The 26,131-nt window shown below is 40.3% G+C and overlaps 1 protein-coding gene across 1 annotated transcript in view; it reads left to right on the top strand.

Annotated features, from left to right (window-relative positions):
- TDRD10 (tudor domain containing 10) overlaps window positions 1-26,131 on the top strand; it is a 56,121-nt gene that overhangs the window by 16,497 nt on the left and 13,493 nt on the right. Inside the window, exon 6 of the mRNA XM_081224314.1 lies at window positions 177-333. Within this exon, the coding sequence (XP_081080440.1) occupies window positions 177-333 (157 nt within the window). The remainder of the gene's footprint in view (window positions 1-176; window positions 334-26,131) is intronic.

Here is a 26,131-nt window from a genome sequence, read left to right as displayed (position 1 = left end):
TGCCCATCCCAGCCCAAGTCTGGATGTCATTGTGACCTTCTTGTGTGTTAGGGTCAGCCCAGCTCCTCTCCTGTCCCCACAGAGGGGAGAGGAGACTCTTCCTAAGCTTGGGCTTGGTGCCTTCCTGTGGCTCTGTTCTGAGCCGGGCTCAGAGCTGCCCTCTCCTTCCTTTGCAGCTTCGCATTTGTAGATGTGGGCTCCATGCAGAAAGTGGCACTTGCGATCCAGGAGCTGAATGGGAAGCTCTTCCACAAACAAAAACTGTACGTGAATTCCCACAGAAGGTCTCCCAAGAGGACCCTTGATGTGACTGAGTGGACCCAGGAACTGCTGGTAGGTGTCTGGCCTCTCTGCACTCTGGTTTGCTCTGTGCTCGCTCTTCAGAGCTTGGCCGACTTTGCTTTCTGTCCTTTCCTCCTCCTTCCATCCCAGTCGTACTGTGGACAAAGCAGGGTCTGGGATGAAATTCGGGAACTTTTATGACCTTTAACCGTTGGAAGCAAGGTTAGTATAGAAAACTTGGAATTTTGAAATGAAAGGAAGGCTGTATTCTTAGCAAGGACAAAAAAAGGGTTATTAGGCAATTCAGTCAGGGCTTTTTCAACGTGGGTTATTGAAATTGAGGCTTTTACTTGTTTAACGTAGCAGACATTAATTGAGTATCTATTGTTTGCACAGCCTTGTTCTGGCTGCTGGTGTGAGGGTAAGTAAGACAAAAGTGAATAAAATCTGGTCCTTCCTGGCAGGAAGACAAATGTGAGATATTGGAAGGGGAGAGTTAATGGTGGGTTAGCGCCTGGTGGGGGCTGCCTTTGTGGACAGAGATGAGAAGGCCCATAACTAAGCCCTGGGAGCTTCCTTCCGGTGAGGTGGGCCCGTTCTCAGTAGGTAAAGGTGAACCAGGAGCAAAGGATCCCACTTCAGAGCCTGAATTGTTAGCGATTGACTTGTTCTGATTTCCTCATATATACAGCCGACAGTGACTTAAACAAGTTAGCTATTTGTTTTTCTTTCCTGTAGAAGAATTGAGGAGGTAAGGAGTCCAAGGTTGGTATGGGCACTCCATGGTGTTATCAGAGTTCCAGGCAGGAAGAAGGGGAGAGGCAGAAGGTCGAGAGGCTGTATCCTCATAAAAGCCGCGTTCTCAGAAGCCTGACCACAATTCTCCTGTTGTGTTGGAGAGAACTACAACTGGTGACCTTCAGTGCAAAGGAGGCCGGAAAATATAACTTTTAAAATAGGTACATTGTTGCTAAACTTGGGGATCTGTCAGCAAGGGAAGGGAGAATGCCTGTTGGCAGGCAGTTAGCAAGGTCAGCCATTGCTGCAGAAGTTGGAGATAGGAATTGAGAGGTGGATAGGAATCACCACAGTAAGATTGTCAGAGGTGGCTCCCCTTGCTAGTCCAAACCATTTTTTCCCCATTCTCCTTAAACTCTAGCTCTTGGAAGGGCAGGCTGTCAGATTATACTACATACTGACCTTCTTGGTTGCAGTCATCTGCCATTCTCGCTGTCATGCCCCCCTGATAACTTCAGCTTCTGACTTTCTGTCTTTCTCTCTTACTGACACTCACATTGTGTCCCTGTGGATGATCTAAGAGTCTGGCCCCTTATTTCTAGACCATTTATCTTTAATGATCTTTTCTTCCATTCAGTCACAGTTTCCCATTCCCTGAGTTATATCTCAGACCTTGTCATTGCTCATAACTGAACATCTCCAAAATATCCATTTCGAGCATCCCACTCTGCCCCTGTCCCCTTCTTTGCAGCTCTCTTACTTTGGAGGAGCAGTTCTCAAACTTTAACAGCATCAGAATCACTGATGAGCTTGGTAAACAGCTTGCTGAGCCTCACCTGCAGAGATACTGATTGAGTGCATCTGGGGCAGGGCCTGAGAATTTTCACAGGTGCCAGGTGGTGCTGGTGCTACTGGTCCTGGGACCACAGTTTGAGTAGCAAGGCTCTAAAGCCCCCAGTCTAATGATTAGACATACTGGGACCCAAAATCCACTGCCTCACCATTTCTTCACTATTCAACACTCTTTGCTCCATCACATCCCTTCTTAGCTTAGATTCCGTAGTTATAACTACCTTAGTTCAAACGACCTGAATTCCCTTACCTTACTAGGTCATATCTTGCAAAACCCCCCTCTCAGTTGAACCCAGCCCTCAACCTCTTCTGAAGCTGCCCTGTGAGCTGCTAAAGATATTCACACCACCTTGCCAACTGCTCTCAGTATAGGTATGGCCACAGCTTTCCCACTCTTTCCAACTGATCTGTCTTGGAAATCTCTAATCATTTCTGCTGTTATGTCCAATCTGCTATTAAGCCCAGCTAATGCATTTTTCATTTTAGATAGTGTAGTTTTCAACTGCCATTTGGTTCTTTTTTCCCCATTTCTCAGCTGAACTCTTCCATCTTTTCATCCATTTTGTTTATCTTTTCTTCCATGTTCTTTAACATACTTACTGTAGTTATAAAATCATTTTCTGCCAATTCCAACAGCTGGGTCATTAGTGGCTCTGCTTCTATTGACATTTACCTCCTTTCTTAAGGGTCAAGACTTCTTACAAATATGGTAATTTTTGATTGTATGTTGGATATTATGGATGTTGTCTTGTAGACACTTTATATTATCTTCTCTAAATAGTATTGATTTTTTTTTCCTAGCAAAAATGAAATCACTAGCTGGCCTTCTGATCTTATTAAAGTTGGTTTTCTTTGTTCGAATTAGTATACTTCAGTCTGAGCCGTAGTTTTTGGGCAAAATCCTTTTCCTAAGGCTTGACCTTCTAGGGTGAGGGTCTCAGGGTGCTTACCAAGGTCTCTGCACTCTGGCCGGGTCGGAACTCTGTTGTCTCCCCAGCACTGTGAGATCTTTGATTCCTGTATTCATCTCTTAGCTCCCTGTCCTCTACCTTCTACAGCAGCTCTTCTCTTGAAGGGCTCCCAGAATTTGCCCTGCACACAGGCAGCCTAGGATTCAGCCAAGGACCTGGGGTCAGCCTCTAGATCTCTGGGGCTTTTCTCTGACTCCTTTCTCTCTGGTACCCTGTCTCACAAATTCCTGGCACCAAAACTCTTATCTGGGTTTCTTCTGCCTAGGAGACTGCCACTGACTGCCCAAGCTCTGCTTGCCTTTGCTGTGGTTTGGGAAAATGCCCAGAGTAAATGTGGGCTCACCGCCTGAGCTTTCCTTTTCTCAGGCAAACTGCTGTCTGCTATCCACTATCATTAGCCTGTGCCAGAAACGGTTAATTCATATAGTTCGTCCAGTTTTAGGGTTATTTGGGACGGGCGAGTACTGTCATGCCAGAACCAGGTACTAGAAAAGAGTGTTAAGAGGCTCGCCTTCTTCCTTTTGGGATGGCTATCATTTCTCAGGAACATTCCTAGTGCTTTTACATTAGAAATGAGTAACCAAAAGATGAACACTAATCTCCATACATTTGGAAATCTAAAAACATATTCCTAAGTAAACAACACATGGGTCAAAGAAGAAATCATAAGAGAAATTTAAAAGTACTTAGGGGACTTCCCTGGCCATCCAGTGGTTAAGACTCCATACTTGCATTGCAGGGGACACGGGTTCAGTCCCTGGTTGGGGAACTAAGATCCTGCATGCTGCATTGCACAGCCAAAAAAAAAAAAAAAAAGGACTTAGAACTGAACGATAAGGAAAATTTTTCTCATCAAAAGTTGTGGGATAGGGCTTCCCTACTTAACTACTGGTGGCACAGTAGTTAAGAATCCGCCTGTCAGTGCAGGGGACACGGGTTCGAGCCCTGGTCCAGGAAGATCCCACATGTCTCGGAGCAACTAAGCCCGTGCACCACAACTACTGAGGCTGCAGTCTAGAGCCCGCGAGCCACAACTACTGAGCCCACATGCGGCAACTACCGAAGCCTGCGTGCGTAGAGCCCATGCTCTGCAACAGGAGAAGCCCCCACAATGAGAAGCCCGTGCACCGCAACGAGGGTAGCCCCCACTTGGCGCAACTAGAGAAAGCCGGCGCTCAGTGACAAAGACCCAACGCAGCCAAAAATAAAATAAATAAATTTATATTAAAAAAAAAAGTTGTGGGATACAGCGAAAGCAATACTTATATGGAACTGTATAATACTGAATGCTTAAATGAGCTAAGAAGACAGGATGAAAAAAAATGAGCTTAGAGTTGATTGAAGAAGTATATAAAAAGTAAAAATAAACCCAAATAAGGAACAGACAAAAATTTTTTTTTTTTTTGCGGTACACAGGCCTCTCACTGTTGTGGTCTCCCGTTGCGGAGCACAGGCTCCGGATGCGCAGGCTCAGCGGCCATGGCTCACGGTCCCAGCCGCTCCGTGGCATGTGGGATCTTCCCAGACCAGGGCACAAACCCGTGTTCCCTGCATCGGCAGGCGGACTCTCAACCACTGCGCCACCAGGGAAGCCCAGACAAAATTTTTAAAACAAAGTTTTTTAAAATTTAAAATTTTGTAAACAAAGCTACAATTATATGTTAGTTACATCTCAGTAAAGCCGGGGGGAAAACAAGAAGCATAAAAAACAAAGCTACAATAGAAGGGATCAGTAAAGTCAAAATTTCATTCTTTAAAGAGATTAATGAAACAGAAAAACCTTTGGAATGATTAATCAAGAAAAAAGAAGAAAAGGGCATAGGTAAACATTAGTAATAAAAATCATAACTATAGATGTAGCAGATATTAAAATATAAGCTAATACGGTAATAAACTTGAAAACTTAGAAGAAATGGACACATTTCTTAAAGTATATCATTTTCAAAACTAATAAAAGAAACTGCTAGTCCTATATCTGTAAAGCAGTTGAATCAAAGTTTAGAATCTTCTTATAAAGAAAACACCAAGCCCAGATGGTTTTATAGGCAAATTTTACTGAATTTTCAAGGAACAAAAATTCCAATATTATATAAATTCTTCTAAAGAATAAGTGAGATACTTGCTAGTTCATTCTATGAGGCCAATATAACCCTGATATCAAATCAGACAGGAGAGCATAAGAGAGAAAAATTGCAGGCTGGTTTCACTCACATGAATACACATGCAATGTTTCTAAACAAAATATTGGCAAAATGAAGTCAATATTGGCTAATGAAGATAGTACTATACATCATGGCAGTTGGATTTTTTTCTAGAAATGCAGAAGTAGCTTAATATTAGATAAATGATAAATCAGGAGTTCCCTGGTGGCCTAGTGGTTAGGATTCTGGGCTTTCTCTGCCAAAGCCTGGGTTCAGTCCCTGGTCAGGGAACAGAGATCCCACAAGCCATATGGCGCAGCCAAAAAAAAGGAAGAAAGAAAAAAGAAAGAAAAACGATAAATCTTTCACTACATTAACAGATTAAAGAGTGAACACTATATGATCATCTTATATAGACACAGCAAAAGCATTTGATAAAATTCACTACTAATTTATGATTTAAAAAATAAAGTTTCTTAGCAGCTAGAAATAGAAGGTTATTCTTAACCTGATAAAGGCTATCTCCCAAAACTCTACAGAAAATAATATTTTAATAGAAAAACATTATAAGCATTCTCTTTAAAAATAGGAACAAGACAAGGATATACTGGAAGTCTAGTTTTATCTAGTGAGGAAGGGAAAATAAGTTAAAGGCATAAATATTGGAACAGGGTAAATAAAACTCATTATTTACAGATGATGTTTCTTTACATAGAAAAACTTAAATAATATGTAAATTATTAGAAATAACATTTTAACAAGGTAGCTGGATATATATTGGGTATATAAAAATCAATTCTATTTATATTTCCATGAATAAACAACAAAATAACTTTTAAAATATACCATTTATAAGAGCAGTTTTAAAAATTAAGGTACCTAGGAATAAATCCAGTGAAAGGTGCTCATGGCCTATCTGGGGGAAATAATTTAGCTTTATTGAAAGTCTTTAAGGAATTCTAAAATAGGAAAAGTTTCATGTTCATGGATAGGAAGACAATAAGAGTTATTTAAGAGTCATTCTTCCAAAATTAATCTTTTGATTCTGTATAATTTCAATAAAAATTCCCACAGGCTGATTCTAAAATTTATATGGAAGTCCAAAAGCCTATGAATATTTAAGACATTTCTTCCTGAAAATAAAGATGGGAGGCCTTGCCCTACAAGAAGACGTTGTACTATTGGCCTAGGGTTGGACAGTTTGATCAATAAAATACAATAGAGAGCCCCCAAAGGAGGCTTATGCAAATGCAGAAACTACTGACTATTCTGGTAGAGTTGTACATCTCTGGTGAAAGGATGGACACTTTAGTTATTGAATCTGGACAATTGCTTATTCATGTAGAAAAATATGAAATTATATCCCTGCCTTACCTCATGCACAAAAATAAACTCTAGGGCTTCCATGGTGGCGCAGTGGTTAAGAATCCACCTGCCAATACAGGGAACACAGGTTTGGGCCCTGGTCCGGGAAGATCCCACATGCCGCGGAGCAAATAAGCCCGTGTGCCACAAATACTGAGCCTGCTCTCTAGAGCCCGCAAGCCACAACTACTGAAGCCCATGCACTTAGAGCCAGTGCTCTGCAACAAGAGAAGCCACCACAATGAGAAACCCACACACTGCAATGAAGAGTAGCCCCCACTCACTGCAACTAGAGAAAAGCCCGTGCGCAGCAACAAAGACCCAACGCAGCCAAAAAAACAAAAAACAACCCCCCCCCCCAAAAAAAACTCTAGATGGACTAGACACTTAATGTGAAAGACAAAACTTTAAAACTTTTAGGCAAAAATGTACAAGAATATCTTTAGGACCTCAGAGTAGAATAAGACTTGTTAAGGCATAAAGAGTTAACTGGAGACTTCCGGGGAAGTCACGGAAGAGTAAGACGCGGAGATCACCTTCCTCCCCACAGATACACCAGAAATACAGCTACACGTGGAACAACTCCTATAGAACACCTACTGAACGCTGGCAGAAGACCTCAGACCCCCCAAAAGGCAAGAAACTCCCCACGTACCTGGGTAGGGCAAAAGAAAAAAGAATAAACAGAGACAAAAGGATAGGGACGGGACCTGCACCAGTGGGAGGGAGCCGTGAAGGAGGAAAAGTTTCCACACACTAGGAAGCCCCTTCGCGGGCGGAGACTGCGGGTGGCGGAGGGGGAAAGTTTCTGAGTCGCAGAGGAGAGCACAGCAACAGGGGTGCGGAGGGCAAAGCGGAGAGATTTCCGCACATTCCACACAGAGGATTGGTGCCCACCGGCACTCATCAGCTTGAGACGCTTGTCTGCTTGCCCGCCGGGGCGGGCGGGGCTGGGAGCTGAGGCTCGGGCTTCCGTCAGAGTGCAGGGAGAGGACTGGGGTTGGCAGCGTGAACACAGCCTGAAGGGGCTAATGCGCCACAGCTAGCCGGGAGAGAGTCCGGGAAAAAGTCTGGACCTGCCGAAGAGGCTCGGAGACTTTTTCTTCCCTCTTTGTTTCCTGGTGCGTGAGGAGAGGGGATTAAGAGCGCTGCTTAAAGGAGCTCCAGAGACGGGCACAAGCCGCAGCTGAAAGCGCGGACCCCAGAGACGGGCGTGGGACGCTGGGGCTGCTGCTGCCGCCGCCAAGAGGCCTGTGTGCGAGCGCAGGTCACTGTCCACGCCCCCCTTCCGGGGAGCCTGTGCAGCCCGTCACTGCCGGGGTCCCGGGGTCCCGGGGTCCAGGGACGGCTTCCCCGGGAGAGCGCAGGGCGCGCCTCGGGCTGGTGCAACGTCATGCTGGCCTCTGCTGCCGCAGGCTCGCCCCGCACTTCGTGCCCCTCCCTCCCCTGCAGACTGAGTGAGCCAGAGTCCCCAAAGAGGCTGCTTCTTTAACCCTGTCCTGTCTGAGCGAAGAACAGACGCCCTCTGGCGACCTACACGCAGAGGCCAGGCCAAATCCAAAGCTGAGACCCGGGAGCTGTGAGAACAAAGAAGAGAAAGGGAAATCTCTCCCAGCAGCCTCAGAAGCAGCGGATTAAAGCTCCACAATCAACTTGATGTACCCTGCATCTGTGGAATACATGAATAGACAACGAATCATCCCAAATCGAGGAGTCGTGTGGATGAAAGGCTCTTGGTGCTGCAGGCAGGAGTCAGTTCTGTGCCTCTGAGGTGGAGAACCAACTTCAGGACACTGGTCCGCAAGAGACCTCCCAGCTCCACATAATATCAAACGGCGAAAATCTTCCAGAGATCTCCATCTCAACACCAGCAACCAGCTTCACTCAACGACCAGCAAGCTACAGTGCTGGACACCCTATGCCAAACAACTAGCAAGACAGGAACACAATGCCACCCATTAGCAGAGAGGCTGCCTAAAATCATAAAAAGTCCACAGACACCCCAAAACACACCACCAGACGTGGACCTGCCCACCAGAAAGACAAGATCCAGCCTCATCCACCAGAACACAGGCACTAGTCCCCTCCACCAGGAAGCCTACACGACCCACTGAACCAACCTTAGCCACTGGGGGGGACAGACACCAAAAACAACGGGAACTACGAACCTGCAGCCTGCAAAAAGGAGACCCCAAACACAGTAAGATAAGCAAAATGAGAAGACAGAAAAACACACAGCAGGAGAAGGAGTAAGATAAAAACCCACCAGACCTAACAAATGAAGAGGAAATAGTCAGTCTACCTGAAAAAGAATTCAGAATAATGATAGTAAAGGTGATCTAAAATCTAGGAAATAGAATAGACAAAATGCAAGAAACAGTTAACAAGGACATAGAAGAACTAAAGATGAATCAAGCAATGATTAGAAACACAATAAATGAAATTAAAAATACTCTAGATGGGATCAATAGCAGAATAACTGAGGCAGAAGAATGGATAAGTGATGTGGAAGATAAAATAGTGGAAATAACTACTGCAGAGCAGAAGAAAGAAAAAAGAATGAAAAGAACTGAGGACAGTCTCAGAGACCTCTGGGACAACATTAAATGCACCAACATTCGAATTGTAGGGGTTCCAGAAGAAGAGAAAAAGAAAGGGACTGAGAAAATATTTGAAGAGATTATAGTTGAAAACTTCCCTAATATGGGAAAGGAAATAGTTAATCAAGTCCAGGAGGCACAGAGAGTCCCATACAGGATAAATCCAAGGAGAGATATGCCAAGACACATATTAATCAAACTGTCAAAAATTAAATACAAAGAAAACATATTAAAAGAAGCAAGGGAAAAACAACAAATAACACACAAGGGAATCCCCATAAGGTTAACAGCTGATCTTTCAGCAGAAACTCTGCAAGCCAGAAGGGACTGGCAGGACATATTTAAAGTGATGAAGGAGAAAAACCTGCAACCAAGATTACTCTACCCAGCAAGGATCTCATTCAGATTTGATGGAGAAATTAAAACGTTTACAGACAAGCAAAAGCTGAGAGAGTTCAGCACCACCAAACCAGCTTTACAACAAATGCTAAAGGAACTTCTCTAGGCAAGAAACACAACAGAAGGAAAAGACCTACAATAACGCACCCAAAACAATTAAGAAAATGGGAATAGGAACCTACATATCAATAATTACCTTAAATGTAAATGGACTAAATGCTCCCACCAAAAGACACAGATTGGCTGAATGGATACAAAAACTAGACCCATATATATGCTGCTACAAGAGACCCACTTCAGACCTAGAGACACATACAGACTGAAAGTAAGGGGATGGAAAAAGATATTCCATGCAAATGGAAACCAAAAGAAAGCTGGAGTAGCAATTCTCATATCAGACAAAATAGACTTTAAAATAAAGACTACTAGAAGAGACAAAGAAGGACACTACATAATGACCAAGGGATCGATCCAAGAAGAAGATATAACAATTGTAAATATTTATGCACCTAACATAGGAGCACCTCAATACATGAGACAAATACTAACAGCCATAAAAGGGGAAATTGGCAGTAACACATTCATAGTAGGGGACTTTAACACCCCACTTTCACCAATGGACAGATCATCCAAAATGAAAATAAATAAGGAAACACAAGCTTTAAATGATACATTAAAAAAGATGGACTTAATTGATATTTATAGGACATTCCATCCAAAAACAACAGAATACACATTTTTCTCAAGTGCTCATGGAACATTCTCCAGGATAGATCATATATTGGGTCACAAATCAAGCCTTGGTAAATTTAAGAAAGTTGAAATTATATCAGGTATCTTTTCCGACCACAACGCTATGAGACTAGATATCAATTACAGGAAAAGGTCTGTAAAAAATACAAACACATGGAGGCTAAACAATACACTACTTAATAACAAAGTTATCACTGAAGAAATCAAAGAGGAAATAAAAAAATACCTAGAAACAAATGACAGTGGAGACACGACGACCCAAAACCTATGGGACGCAGCAAAAGCAGTTCTATGGGGGAAGTTTATAGCAATACAATCCCACCTTAAGAAACAGGAAACATTTCGAGTAAACAACCTGACCCTGCACCTAAAGCAATTAGAGAAAGAAGAACAAAAAACCCCCAAAGTTAGCAGAAGGAAAGAAATCATAACGATCAGATCAGAAATAAATGAAAAAGAAATGAAGGAAACTATAGCAAAGATCAATAAAACTAAAAGCTGGTTCTTTGAGAAGATAAACAAAATTGATAAACCATTAGCCAGACTCATCAAGAAAAAGAGGGAGAAGACTCAAATCAATAGAATTAGAAATGAAAAAGGAGAAGTAACAACTGACACTGCAGAAATACAAAAGATCATGAGAGATTACTACAAGCAACTCTATGCCAATAAAATGGACAACCTGGAAGAAAGGGACAACTTCTTAGAAATGCACAACCCGCCAAGACTGAATCAGGAAGAAATAGAAAATATGAACAGACCAATCACAGGCACTGAAATTGAAACTGTGATTAAAAATCTTCCAACAAACAAAAGCCCAGGACCAGATGGCTTCACAGGCGAATTCTATCAAACGTTTAGAGAAGATCTAACACCTATCCTTCTCAAACTCTTCCAAAATATAGCAGAGGGAGGAACACTCCCAAACTCATTCTACGAGGCCACCATCACCTTGATACCAAAACCAGACAAGGATGTCACAAAGAAAGAAAACTACAGGCCAATATCACTGATGAACATAGATGCAAAAATCCTCAACAAAATAGTAGCAAACAGAATCCAACAGCACATTAAAAGGATCGTACACGGGTTTTCCTGGTGGCACAGTGGTTGAGAGTCCGCCTGCCGATTCAGGGGACATGGGTTCGTTCCTCGGTCCGGGAGGATCCCACATGCTGCAGTGTGGCTGGGCCCGTGAGCCATGGCCGCTGAGGCTGCGCGTCCGGAGACTGTTCTTCACAGCGGGAGAGGCCACAACAGTGAGAGGCCCATGTAGCACAAAAAAAAAAAAAAAAAGATCCTCTCTTGCTTTGGGCTTCCCTGGTGGCGCAGTGGTTGAGTCTGCCTGCCGATGCAGGGGACACGGGTTCGTGCCCCGGTCAGGGAAGATCCCACATGCCGCGGAGCGGCTGTGCCCATGAGCCGTGGCAGCTGAGCCTGCGCGTCTGGAGCCTGTGCTCCACAGCGGGAGAGGCCACAGCAGTGAGAGGCCCGCGTACCGCAAAAAATAAATAAATAAATAAAGGATCATACACCATGATCAAGTGGGGTTTATTCCAGGAATGCAAGGATTCTTCAATATATGCAAATCAATCAACGTGATACACCATATTAACAAACTGAAGGAGAAAAACCACATGATCATCTCAATAGACGCAGAGAAAGCTTTCGACAAAATTCAACACCCATTTATGATAAAAACCCTGCAGAAAATAGGCATAGAGGGAACTTTCCTCAACATAATAAAGGCCATATATGACAAACCCACAGCCAACATCGTCCTCAATGGTGAAAAACTGAAAACATTTCCACTAAGATCAGGAACAAGACAAGGTTGTCCACTCTCACCACTCTTATTCAACCTAGTTTTGGAAGTTTTAGCCACAGCAATCAGAGAAGAAAAGGAAATAAAAGGAATCCAAATCGGAAAAGAAGAAGTAAAGCTGTCACTGTTTGCAGATAACATGATACTATACATAGAGAATCCTAAAGATGCTACCAGAAAACTACTAGAGCTAATCAATGAATTTGGTAAAGTAGTAGGATACAAAATTAATGCACAGAAATCTCTGGCATTCCTATATACTAATGATGAAAGATCTGAAAGTGAAATCAAGAAAACACTCCCATTTACCATTGCAACAAAAAGAATAAAATATCTAGGAATAAACCTATCTTAGGAGACAAAAGACCTGTATGCAGAAAATTGTAAGACACTGATGAAAGAAATTAAAGATGATACAAATAGATGGAGAGATATACCACGTTCTTGGATTGGAAGAATCAACATTGTGAAAATGACTCCACTACCCAAAGCAATCTACAGATTCAATGGAATCCCTATCAAACTACCACTGGCATTTTTCACAGAACTAGAACAAAAAATTTCACAATTTGTATGGAAACACAAAAGACCCCGAATAGCCAAAGCAATCTTGGGAACAAAAAATGGAGCTGGAGGAATCAGGCTTCCTGACTTCAGACTATACTACAAAGCTACAGTAATCAAGACAGTATGGTACTGGCACAAAAAGAGAAATATAGATCAATGGAACAGGATAGAAAGCCCAGAGATAAACCCATGCACATATGGTCACCTTATCTTTGATAAAGGAGGCAGGAATGTACAGTGGAGAAAGGACAGCCTCTTCAATAAGTGGTGCTGGGAAAACTGGACAGGGACATGTAAAAGTATGAGATTAGATCATTCCCTAACACCATACACAAAAATAAGCTCAAAATGGATTAAAGACCTAAATGTAAGGCCAGAAACTATCAAACTCTTAGAGGAAAACATAGGCAGAACACTCTATGACATAAATCACAGCAAGATCCTTTTTGACCCACCTCCTAGAGAAATGGAAATAAAGACAAAAATAAACACATGGGACCTAATGAAACTTAAAAGCTTTTGCTCAGCAAAGGAAACCATAATCAAGACCAAAAGACAACCCTCAGAATGGGAGAAAATATTTGCAAATGAAGCAACTGACAAAGGATTAATCTCCAAAATTTATAAGCAGCTCATGCAGCTCAATAACAAAAAAACAAACAACCCAATCCAAAAATGGGCAGAAGACCTAAATAGACATTTCTCCACAGAAGATATACAGACTGCCAGCAAACACATGAAAGAATGCTCAACATCTTTAATCATTAGAGAAATGCAAATCAAAACTACAATGAGATATCATCTCACACCAGTCAGAATGGCCATCATCAAGAAATCCAGAAACAGTAAATGCTGGAGAGGGTGTGGAAAAAAGGGAACACTCTTGCACTGCTGGTGGGAATGTGAATTGGTACAGCCACTATGGAGAACAGTATGGAGGTTCCTTAAAAAACTACAGATAGAACTACCATATGACCGAGCAATCCCACTACTGGCCATATACCCTGAGAAAACCATAATTCAAGAAGAGTCATGTACCAAAATGTTCATAGCAGCCCTATTTACAATAGCCTGGAGATGGAAACAACCTAAGTGTCCATCATCAGATGAATGGATAAAGAAGATGTGGCACATTTATACAATGGAATATTACTCCGCCATAAAAAGAAATGAAATTGAGCTGTTTGTAATGAGGTGGATAGACCTAGAGTCTGTCATACAGAGTGAAGTAAGTCAGAAAGAGAAAGACAAATACCGTATGCTAACACATATATATGGAATTTAAGAAGAAAAAAAATGTCATGAAAAACCTAGGGGTAAGACAGGAATAAAGACACAGACCTACTAGAGAATGGACTTGAGGATATGGGGAGGGGGAAGGGTAAGCTGTGACAAAGCAAAAGAGAGGCATGGACATATATACACTACCAAACGTGAGGTAGATAGCTAGTGGGAAGCAGCCGCATAGCACAGGGAGATCAGCTCAGTGCTTTGTGACCGCCTGGAGGGGTGGGATAGGGAGGGTGGGAGGGAGACGCAAGAGGGAGGGGATATGGGAACATATGTATATGTATAACTGATTCATTTTGTTATAAAACAGAAATGAACACACCATTGTTAAGCAATTTACTCCAATAAAGATGTAAAAAAAAAAGAGTTAACTGGAAAAAAAAGATAGGTGGATGAATTAAAATTATGAATTTATCTTCTTTGAAAGATAATATAAAGGAAGATAAATTCAAGCCCAAAACTGGGAGAAGATATTTGCAATAATATAACTAACCAGGAAAGGGGTCAGCAAACTTTGGCCAGTGGCCCTCTGCCTGCTTTTATGTTGCTGGCACAATAAGAAATTTTTTCTTTCAATTAAACTTTTCTTTTTGAGATAATTGTAGATTCACATGCAGTTACTTGTAAAAAAACAATACAGAGATCCCCTGTACCCTTTGTCCAGTTCCCCCCAATGGTAACATCTTACAGAATTTCACAACCAGGGTATTAACGTTGATACAGTTAAGATAGAGAGCGTTTCCATCACCACCACAAGTATTCTTCCTGTTCCTTTTTTATAGCCACACCCATTTCCCTCCCATCCCCATCCCCACCTTAGCCCCTGGAGCAATTAATCTGTTCTCTATTTCTTTAATTTCAAGAATGTTATATGAATGGAATAATATAGTATATAACCTTTTGGGATTGGCTTTTTTCAATCAACATAATTTTTGGAGATTCATCGAGGTGTTGTTGCATATACTAATAGTTTATTCCTTTTTTTTTTTAAAGATGTTGGGGGTAGGAGTTTATTAATTTATTTATTTACTTTTGCTGTGTTGGGTCTTTGTTTCTGTGCGAGGGCTTTCTCTAGTTGTGGCAAGTGGGGGCCACTCTTCATCGTGGTGCGCAGGCCTCTCACTGTCACGGCCTCTCTTGTTGCGGAGCACAGGCTCCAGACGCACAGGCTCAGTAGTTATGGCTCACAGGCCTAGTTGCTCCGCAGCATGTGGGATCCTCTCAGACCAGGGCTCGAACCCGTGTCCCCTACATTAGCAGGCAGATTCTCAACCACTGCGCCACCAGGGAAGCCATAGTTTATTCCTTTTTAATGCTGAGTAGTATTCCATGGTATGGATGTACTACAGTTTGCTTAACCATTTACCCATTGAAGGATATCTACATTGTTTCTGGTTTTTGACTGTTACAAATAAAGTTGCTGTAAATATTCATGTATGGAGTTTGTGTGTTTCTCTGGGATAAATGCCGAAAATTAAAACTGCTGAGTGGTATGGTCATTCCATGTTTACTTTTTTAAGAAACAGCCAAACTGTTTTCAGAGTGGCTGTACCATTTTACATTCCTGCTAGGAGTGTATGAGGGGTTCTCTGCATCCCCTCCAGGATTTGGTTTTGTCACTTTTTTTGGCCACACCCCTCGGCATGTGGGATCTTAGTTCCCTGACCAGAGATTGAACTGTGCCCCGTGCATTGGAGGCGTGGGATCTTAACCACTGGATCACCAGAGAAGTCCCCTGGTATTGTCACTTCTTAATTTTAACCACTCTGATAGGTATATAGTGATATCTTATTATGGTTTTAATTTGCATTTCCCTAATGTTGAACACATTTTCATGTGCTTATTTACTATTTGTATATCCTCTTTGGTGAAATATCTCTTTCTTTCTTTTGCCTATTTTCTAATTGGATTGTTTTTTTTGCCATTGAGTTTTGAGAGTTCTTTATGTATTCTAGATACCAGTCCTTTGTTGGATACATGGTTTGCAAATGTTTTCTCCTACTCTGTAGCTTGTCTTTTTCATTTTCTTAACAGGGTTTTTTTCAGAGCAGAAGTTTTAAATTTCAGTGAAGTCCAGTTTATCAATTTTTCCTTTTATGAATGATGCTTTTGTTGTCAGGTCTAAGAACTTTTTGGCCAGTCCTAGGTCTCAAAGAATTTACCCTGTTTTTTAAAAAGTTATAGGGCTTCCCTGGTGGCGCAGTGGTTGAGAATCTGCCTGCTAATGCAGGGGACACGGGTTCGAGCCCTGGTCTGGGAGGATCCCACATGCCGCGGAGCAACTAGGCCTGTGAGCCACAATTACTGAGCCTGTGCGTCTGGAGCCTGTGCTCCGCAGCGAGAGAGGCCGCGATAGTGAGAGGCCCGCGCACCGCGATGAAGAGTGGCCCCCGCTTGCCACAGCTGGAGAAAGCCCTCGCACAGAAACAAAGACCCAACACAGCCATAAATAAATTAATTAATTAAAATAAATAAATAAATAAAAATAAAGTATTGAGTGTAAAAAAAAAAGTTATATAGCTTTACATTTTAAAGCCCATGTTCCATTTTGAGTTAATTTTTATATAAGCTTTGAAACTTAGGTTGAGTTTTATTATTTTCCTATAGATGTTCAGTTTCTCCAGCACCATTTCCTCCATTAAATTGCTTTTGCAGTTTTATCAAAAATCAGTTGGACAGGGCTTCCCTGGTGACGCAGTGGTTGAGAGTTGGCCTGCCGATGCAGGGGACACGGGTTCATGCCCTGGTCCGGGAAGATTCCACATGTTGCGGAGTGGCTGGGCCCGTGATCCATGGCCGCTGAGCCTGTGCGTCTGGTGCCTGTGCTCCGCAGCAGGAGAGGCCACAACAGTGAGAAAGAGGACTGTGTACCGCAAAAAAAAAAAAAAAATCAGTTGGACATATTTGTGTGGGTTCATTTCTGGGTCCTCAGTTTTGTTTCACTGATTACATGTCTATGCCTCCTACTATCTCAGTTACTGTAGCTGTAAAAAGTATTGAAATTGGGTAGACTGATTCCTCCAACTTTATTGTTTTTCAATATTGTTTTAGCTGTTCTATTTCTTTTGCCTTTGTATATAGATTTTAGAATAGTTTTATCTATACGTACCAAAATTTTGACTGGAATTTTGCTAGCAATTGCATTAGACCTATATGTCAGTTTAAGGAGAATTAATATCTTTATTATATGTTGGGTCTTCCAGTCCATGAACACAGTATAAATTTCCATTGATTTAGACCTTCTTTGATTTCTTTAATCAACATTGTATAGTTTTCAGCATACAGGTCCTAATATATTTTATTAGATTTATACTTAAGTATTTCATTTTATTTGAGTGATTATAAGTCGCACTGTAGTTTTGGTTTCTGTGTCTCCTTGTTCATTGGTAGTATATAGAAATACAATTGATTTTTGTATATTTATCTTGTATCCTGTTACTTTGCTGAACTTACTAGTGATAGGAATTTGGTTTTTTTCTTTTCTTTTTTGTAGATTTCTTGGGATTTTCTGTGTAGACAATAATGTCATTTGTAAATAGGGCCAGTTTTATTTTTTCCTTTCTTATCTATACGTCTTCTGTTTCTTTTTCTTAGTACTGGCTAGGTTTCCAGCACTATGTTGAATTAGAGTAGTGAGTGTGGACATCCTTGCCTTATTCTTTTAGTGTAGAAAGCATTCAGGCTTTCACAATAAAGTATGATATTATCATAGGTTTTTGGATGGATGTTCTTTATTAAGTTGAGGAAGTTCTCCTCTATTCCTGTTTTTCTGAGAGGTTTTTCTTTTTTATCATGAATCATTGTATTAGTTTCTTAGGATTGCTATCACAAAGTACCATAAACTGGGCTGCTTAGAACAACAGAAATTGATCATCTCACAGTTCTGGAGGCTAGAAGTCCAAAATTAAGGCGTCAGCAAGGCAAAGTTCCCTCTGAAGCCTGTGGGGGAATTATTCCTTGCCTCTTCCTAGCTTCCAGTGGTTTGCCAACAATCTTTGGTATTCTTTGGCTTATAGGTGTGTCAGTCCAATCTTCTGTCTTCACATAACATTCTCCTTGTGTGTCTTCATATTGTCTTCCCTCTGTGTCTGGCTCTGTGTCCAAATTTCCTCTTTTTATAAGGACACACTCATATTGGATTAGGACCCACCCTAGTGACTGTTTTACCTTGCTTACCTCTATAAAGACCCTATTTCCAAATAAGGTTGCATTCTGAGGTACTGGGGGTTAGGCATTCAACATACATTTTTTGAAGGGGGGAAATAATTCAACTTATAACAGATATTGAATTTTGTCAAATACTTTTTTCTGTATTGAATGATATGATCATGTGATTTTTTTTTCTTTAGCCTGTTAATATGGATTACCTTGATTGATTTTTCAAATATTGAACCAACCTTGCATTCTTGGAATAAACCCCACTTGGTCATGGTGTATAATTATTTTTATATATTGCTGAATTCTATTTACTAATACTTTGTTAAGGATTTTTGCATCTATTTTCATGAGAGATATTGATCTATAGGTTTTTTGTTTTTTGTGGTACTACCTTTGGTTTTAGTATCATGATAATACTATGCCTATAAAATGAATTGGGAAGTGTTCCCTTCTTTTGGAAAAGACTATATAGAACTGTGTTAATTTTTCTTAAATGTTTGGTAGAATTCTCCAGTGAAACCATCTGGGCTTGGAGATTTTCTTTCTTGCTTGCTTGCTTGCTTTCCTTTCTTTTCTTTCTTGCTCTCTTCCTCTCTTTCTCTCTCTCTCTTTCTCTCTCCCTTTCTTTCTCTCTTTCCTTCCTTCCTTCCTTCCTTCCTTCCTTCCTTCCTTCCTTCCTTCCTTCCTTCCTTCCTTCCTTCCTTCCTTCCTTCTTTCCTTCCTTTCTTTCTTTCTTTCTTTTCTTTCTTTCCTGTGCTGCATGGCTTGTGGGATCTCAGGTCCCCAACCAGGGATCGAACCTGGGCCGCCGACCATGTCAGCGCCGAGTCCTAACCACTGACCTGACCACCAGGGAATTCCCGAGATTTTTTAAAATTAAGAGTTCAATTTCTTTAACACTAAGGGGGCTCTTCAAATCATCTATTTCAGATTGGGTGTGTTTTGATAGTTTATAGTTTTTGAGGAAGTGGTACATTTTGTCTGAGCTGTCAAACTTCTTGTTTGAAATTTATGTTTGTATTTATGTGTAGAGTTGTTCTTGGTATTTCTTGTTATCTTTTTGATATCTGCGAGGTCTGTAGTGATAGCCCCTTTTGTTCCTGATACTGGCAATTCGTGTCTTCCCTTTTTCTTTTCATTCTTGCTGGATGTTTATTAATTTTGTTGATCCTTTCAAAGAACCAGCTCTTTGTTTTATTGATTTTCTCTATTTTTTTTCAATTTCATTGATTTCTGCTCTTAGTTGCTTTCTTTGTTCTGTTTTCTTTGGCTTTTAGCTTTTCTTCTTTTTATTCCCCCCTTAGGATCAAAGCTGAGATCATTCATTTGTAACTCTTTTATTTCCTGATATAGGCTTTTAGTGCTATAAATTTCTCTTTAAGTGTACTTGCATTCCACAGATTTTGATATTTTTCAGTTTCATTTTTGTTATTTTTTTTTAAACCCCACATTTGTTTATTTATTTATTTTTTTGGCTGTCTTGGGTCTTCGTTTCTGTGCGAGGGCTTTCTCTAGTTGTGGCAAGCGGGGGCCACTCTTCATTGTGGTGCGTGGGCCTCTCACTATCGCGGCCTCTCTTGTTGCGGAGCACAAGCTCCAGACGCGCAGGCTCAGCAGTTGTGGCTCACGGGCCTAGTTGCTCCGCGGTATGTGGGATCCTCCCAGACCAGGGCTCGAACCCGTGTCCCCTGCATTAGCAGGCAGACTCTCAACCACTGCGCCACCAGGGAAGCCCTGTTATGTTTTTATTGAGTTCAAAATATTTTCTAATTTTCCTTTTGATTTCTTCATTGTGTGAAGTTTTCTTGAAGTGTGTTATTTGGTTTCCAAATATTTGGATGTTTCCACATATTTTCAGGTATTGATTTCTAATTTAATTCTTTTGTGGTTAGTGAGCATACTTCTTATGATTTGAATCCTTTTACACTTATTGAGACTTATTTCATGGCCCAGGACATAGTCTGTCTTGGTATATGTTGTATGGGCACTTGTAAAGATGTGTATCCTGCTGTTATTGGGTGGGGTGTCCTGTACACGTTGACTGGATCCTGTTGGTTGATGGTATTGTTAAGTTCTATATCCTTGCTGATTTTCTGACTAGTTGTTCTGTCAGTTGTTAAAAGGGGTGTTGAAGTCTCCAATTATAATTGTGGATTTGTGTAGTTCTCCTTTCAATTCTATTAGTTTTTGCATTTTATATTTTGCAGCTCTATTGTTTGGTGCATATATATTTAGGATTACTATGTATTCTTGGTGGAATGATGCTTCTATAATTATATAATATCCCTTTCTGTGATTTTTCTCTTAGTGATTTTTCTTTACTCTGAGGTTTATTTTATCTGATAGTAATATAACTATGTCCTTTGATTATGTTTGCATGCCATTTATCTTTGTACTTTAAACCCAACTATATCATTATATTTGAAACGAGCTTTTTGTGGACAGCATGTAGTTGGGTCACATTTTCTTTTTTTTTTGCGGTACGCGGGCCTCTCACTGTTGTGGCCTCTCCCGCTGTGGAGCACAGGCTCCGGATGCGCAGGCTCAGCGGCCATGGCTCACGGGCCCAGCCGCTCTGCAGCATGTGGGATCTTCCCGGACCGGAGCACGAACCCGTGTCCCCTGCATTGGCAGGCGGACTCTCAACCACTGCACCACCAGGGAAGCCCTGGGTCACATTTTTTAATCTACACTGCCAATCTGTGTCTTTAAATTGGTATGTTTAGACCATTTACATTTGAAATAATTATTGATATGATACAGCTCAAGTCCGCCATTTTATTTTTTCATTTTTTATTTTGTTTTTTCTGTTTTCCTAAAGTTTACTTGAATATGTTTTTTAGAATTAAATTTTGATTTATCTGTAGTGGGTTTTTTAAAAATTTAATTTTATTTTTTATATAGCAGGTTCTTATTAGTTATCTATTTTATACATATTAGTGTGTATATGTCAATCCCAATCTCCCAATTCATCCCACCACCACCACCACCACCACCCCTGCCACTTCCCCCCCTTGGTGTCCATACGTTTGTTCTCTACATCTGTGTCTCTATTTCTCTCCTGCAAACTGGTTCATCTGTACCATTTTTCTAGGTTCCCATATATGTGTTAATATACGATATTTGTTTTTCTCTTTCTGACTTACTTCACTATATATGACAGTCTCTAGATCCATCCACACCTCTGTAAATGACCCAATTTCATTCCTTTTTATGGCTGAGTAATATTCCATTGTATATATGTACTACATCTTCTTTATCCATTCGTCTGTTGATGGGCATTTAGGTTGCTTCCATGACCTGGCTATTGTAAATAGTGCTGCAATGAACATTGGGGTGCATGTGTCTTTTTGAATTATGGTTTTCTCTGAGTATATGTCCAGTAGTGGGATTGCTGGGTCATATGGTAATTCTATTTTTATTTTTTTAAGGAACCTAAATACTGTTCTCCATAGTGGCTGTATCAATTTACATTGCCACCAACAGTGCAAGAGGGTTCCCTTTTCTTCACACCCTGTCCAGCATTTGTTTGTAGATTTTGTGATGATGCCCATTCAAACTGGTGTGAGGTGATACTTCATCATAGTTTTGATTTGCATTTCTCTAATAATTAGTGATGTTGAGCAGCTTTTCATGTGCTTCTTAGCCATCTGTATGTCTTCTTTGGAAAAGTGTCTGTTTAGGTCTTCTGCCCATTGTTTGACTGGGTTGTTTGTTTTTTTAATATTGAGCTGCATGAGCTGTTTATACATTTTGGAGATTAATCCTTTGTCCGTTGATTCATTTGCAAATACTTTCTCCCATTCTGAGGGTTGTCTTTTTGTCTTGTTTCCTTTGCTTTGCAAAAGCTTTTAAGTTTCATTAGGTCCCATTTGTTTATTTTTGTTTTTATTTCCATTACTCTAGGAGGGGGATCAAAAAAGATCTTGCTGTGATTTATGTCAAAGAGTGTTCTTCCTATGTTTTCCTCTAAGAGTTTTATAGTGTCTGGTCTTACATTTAGGTCTCTAATCCATTTTGAGTTTATTTTTGTGTATGGTGTTAGGAAGTGTTCTAATTTCATTCTTTTACATGCAGCTGTCCAGTTTTCCCAGCAGCACTTACTGAAGAGACTGTCTTTTCTCCATTGTGTATCCTTGCCTCCTTTGTCATAGACTAGTTGACCATAGGTGCATGGGCTTATCTCTGGGCTTTCTATCTTGTTCCACTGATCTATATTTCTGTTTTTGTGCCAGTACCATATTGTCTTGATTACAGTAGCTTTCTAGTATAGTCTGAAGTCAGGGAGCCTGATTCCTCCAACTCCATTTTTTTCCCTCAAGACTGCTTTGGCTATTCGGGGTCTTTTGTGTCTCCATACAAATTTTAAGATTTTTTGTTCTAGTTCTGTAAAAAAAAAAAAAATGCCACTGGTAATTTGATAGGCATTGCATTGAATCTGTAGATTGCTTTGGGTAGTATAGTCATTTTCACAATATAGATTCTTCCCATCCAAGAACATGGTATATCTCTCCATCTGTTTGTGTCATCTTTGATTTCTTTCATCAGTGTCTTATAGTTTTCTGAGTACAGGTCTTTTACCTTCTTAGGCAGGTTTATTCCTAGATATTTTATTCTTTTTGTTGCAGTGGTGAATGGGATTGTTTCCTTAATTTATCTTTCTGATATTTCATCGTTAGTGCATATGAATGCAAGAGATTTCTGTGAATTAATTTTGTATCCTGAAACTTTACCAGATTCATTGATTAGCTCTAGTAGTGTTCTTTTCTCTTTTTTTTTCAAATATTTATTTATTTATTTTTGGCTGCATCTGGTCTTTATTGCTGCGTGTGGGCTTTCTCTAGTTGTGGCGAGTGGGAGCTACTCTTTGTTGCGGTGCGCAGACTTCTCATTGTGATGGCTTCTCTTGTTGCAGAGCGTGGGCTCTAGGGCACACAGGCTTCAGTAGTTGTGGCGCACGGGCTTAGTTGCTTCTCGGCATGTGGGATCTTCCCGGACCAGGGCTCGAACCCGTGTCTCCTGCATTGGCAGGCGGATTCTTAACCACTGCGCCACCAGGGAAGCCCAGCTCTAGTAGTTTTCTGGTGGCATCTTTAGGATTCTCTATGTACAGTATCATGTCATTTGCAAACAGTGATAGTTTTACTGCTTTTCCAGTTTGTATTTTTCTATTTCTTTTTCTTCTCTGATTGCCGTGGCTAGGACTTCCAAAACTATGTTGAATAATAGTAGCGAGAGTGGCCATCCTTGTCTTGTTCCTGATCTTAGAGGAAATGCTTTCATTTTTTCACCATTGAGAATGATGTTTGCTGTGGCTTTGCCATATATGGCCTTTATTATGTTGAGGTAGGTTCCCTCTATGTCCACTTTCTGGAGAGTTTTTATCATAATGGGTGTTGACTTTTGTCAGAAGCTTTTTCTGCATCTATTGAGATGATCATATGGTTTTTATTCTTCAGTTTGTTAATATGGTGTATCACATTGATTGAATTGTGTATATTGAAGAATCCTTGCATCCTTGGGATAAATCCCACTTGATCATGGTGTATGATCCTTTTAATGTGTTGTTGGATTCTGTTTGCTAGTATTTTGTTGAGGATTTTTGCATCTGTATTCATCAGTGATATTGGTCTGTAATTTTCTTTTTTTGTAGTATATCTGTCTGGTTTTGGTATCAGGGTGATGGTGGCCTCATAGAATGAGTTTGGGAGTGTTCCTTCCTCTGCAGTTGTTTGGAAGAGTTTGAGAAGGACGGGTGTTAGCTCTTCTCTAAATGTTTGATAAAATTCACTTGTGAAGCCATCTGGTCCTGGACTTTGGTTTGTTGGAAGATTTTTAATCACAGTTTCAATTTCATTACTTGTGATTGGTCTGTTCCTATTTTCTATTTCTTCCTGGTTCGGTCTTGGAAGGTTATACCTTTCTAAGAATTTGTCCATTTCTTCCAGATTGTCCATTTTATTGGCATAGAGTTGCTTGTAGTAGTCTCTTATGATGCTTTGTATTTCTGCAGTGTCCGTTGTAACCTCTCCTTTTTCATTTCTAATTTTAATTGATTTGAATCCTCTCCCTCTTTTTCTTGATGAGTCTGGCTAAAGGTTTATCTGTTTTGTTTATCTTCTCAAAGGACCAGCTTTTATAGTTTTATTGATCTTTGCTGTTGTTTTCTTTATTTCTATTTTATTTATTTCTGCTCTGATCTTTATGATTTCTTTCTTTCTACTAACTTTGGGTTTGTGTTTTTTTTCAATTGAAATATTAAAAAAAGTTTTTTTTACTGAAGTATAGTTGATTTACAATGTTTTGTTAATTTCTACTGTGCAGCAAAATGAGTCAGTTATACATATATGTACATTCTTTTTCATATTCTTTTCCATTTTGGTTTATCACAGGATATTGAATATAGTTCCCTGTTCTATACAGTAGGACCTTGTTATTTATCCATTCTATATAGAATAGTTTGCATCTGCTAATCCCAAACTCCCAAGCCATTAACTTTGGGTTTTGTTTTTTCTTCTTTCTCTAGCTCCTTTAGGTGTCAGTTTAGATTGTTTATTTGAGATTTTTCTTGTTTCTTGAAGTAGGCTTGTATTGCTATAAACTTCCCTCTTAGAACTGCTTTTGCTGCATCCCATAGGTTTTGGATCATCGTGTTTTCGTTGTAATTTGTCTCTAGTTATTTTTTGATTTCCTCTTTGATTTCTTCAGTGATCTCTTGGTTAGTTTTAGTAACGTACTGTTTAGCCTCCATGTGTTTGTGTTTTTTACGTTTTTTCCCCTGTAATTGATTTCTAATCTCTTAGCGTTGTGGTCGGAAAAGATGCTTGATATGATTTCAGTTTTCTTAAATTTACTGAGGCTTGATTTGTGACCCGAGTTGTGATCAGTCCTGGAGAATGTTCCATGTGCACTTGAGAAGAAAGTGTAATCTGCTAATTTTGGATGGAATGTCCTATAAATATCAATTAAATCTATCTGGTCTATTATGTCATTTAAAGCTTGTGTTTCTGTATTAATTTTCTGTCTGGATGATTTGTCCACTGGTGTAAGTGAGGTGTTAAAGTCCCCCACTATTATTGTGTTACTGTCGATTTCCTCTTTTATAGCTGTTAGCATTTGCCTTAACGTATTAAGGTGCTCCTGTGTCGGGTGCATATATATTTATAATTGTTATATCTTCTTCTCGGATTGATCCCTTGATCATTACATAGTGTCCTTCCTTGTCTCTTGTAACATTCTTTATTTTAAAGTCTATTTTATCTGCTATGAGTATTACTACTCCAGCCTTCTTTTGATTTCCATTTGCATGGAATATTTTTTTCCATCCCCTCACTTTCAGTCTGTTTGTGTCCCTAGGTCTGAAGTGGGTCTCTTGTAGACAGCATATATATGGGTCTTGTTTTTGTATCCATTCAGTGAGCCTGTGTCTTTTGGTTGGAGCATTTAATCCATTCACTTTTAAGGTAATTATCGATATGTATGTTCCTATTCCCCTTTTCTTAATTGTTATGGGTTTGTTTTTGTGGGTCCTTTTCTTCTCTTGTGTTTCCCACTTAGAGAAGTTTCTTTAGCATTTGTTGTAGAGCTGGTTTGGTGGTACTGAATTCTCTTAACTTTTGCTTGTCTGTAAAGCTTTTGATTTCTCTGTCGAATCTGAATGAGATCCTTGCCAGGTAGAGTAATCTTGGTTGTACGTTCTCCCTTTCATCACTTTAAGTATATGGTGCCACTCCCTTTTGGCTTGTAGAGTTTCTGCTGAGCAATCAGCTGTTAACCTTATGGGAGTTCCCCTGTATGTTATTTGTCATTTTTCCCTTGTTGCTTTCAATAATTTTTTTTGTCTTTAATTTTTGTCAATTTGATTACTATGTGTCTTGGCATGTTTCTCCTTGGGTTTATCCTGCCTGGGACTCTCTGTGCTTCCTGGACTTGGGTGCCTATTTTCTTTCCCATGTTAGGGAAGTTTTCAACTATAATCTCTTCAAATATTTTCTCGGGTCCTTTCTCTCTCTCTTCTCCTTCTGGGACCCCTGTAACGCGAATGTTGTTGCATTTAATGTTGTCCCAGAGGTCTCTTAGGCTGTCTTCATTTCTTTTCATTCTTTTTTCTTTAGTGTGTTCCGTGGCAGTGAATTCCACAATTCTGTCTTCCAGGTCACTTATCCATTCTTCTGCCTCAGTTATTCTGCT

This window comes from Mesoplodon bidens (assembly GCF_964165515.1).
Source record: "Mesoplodon bidens genome assembly, chromosome: 2".
NCBI lineage: Eukaryota > Metazoa > Chordata > Mammalia > Artiodactyla > Ziphiidae > Mesoplodon > Mesoplodon bidens.
The sequence above is the reverse complement of the archived record's forward strand: the minus strand, read 5'-3'. Positions and strand labels throughout refer to the sequence as shown.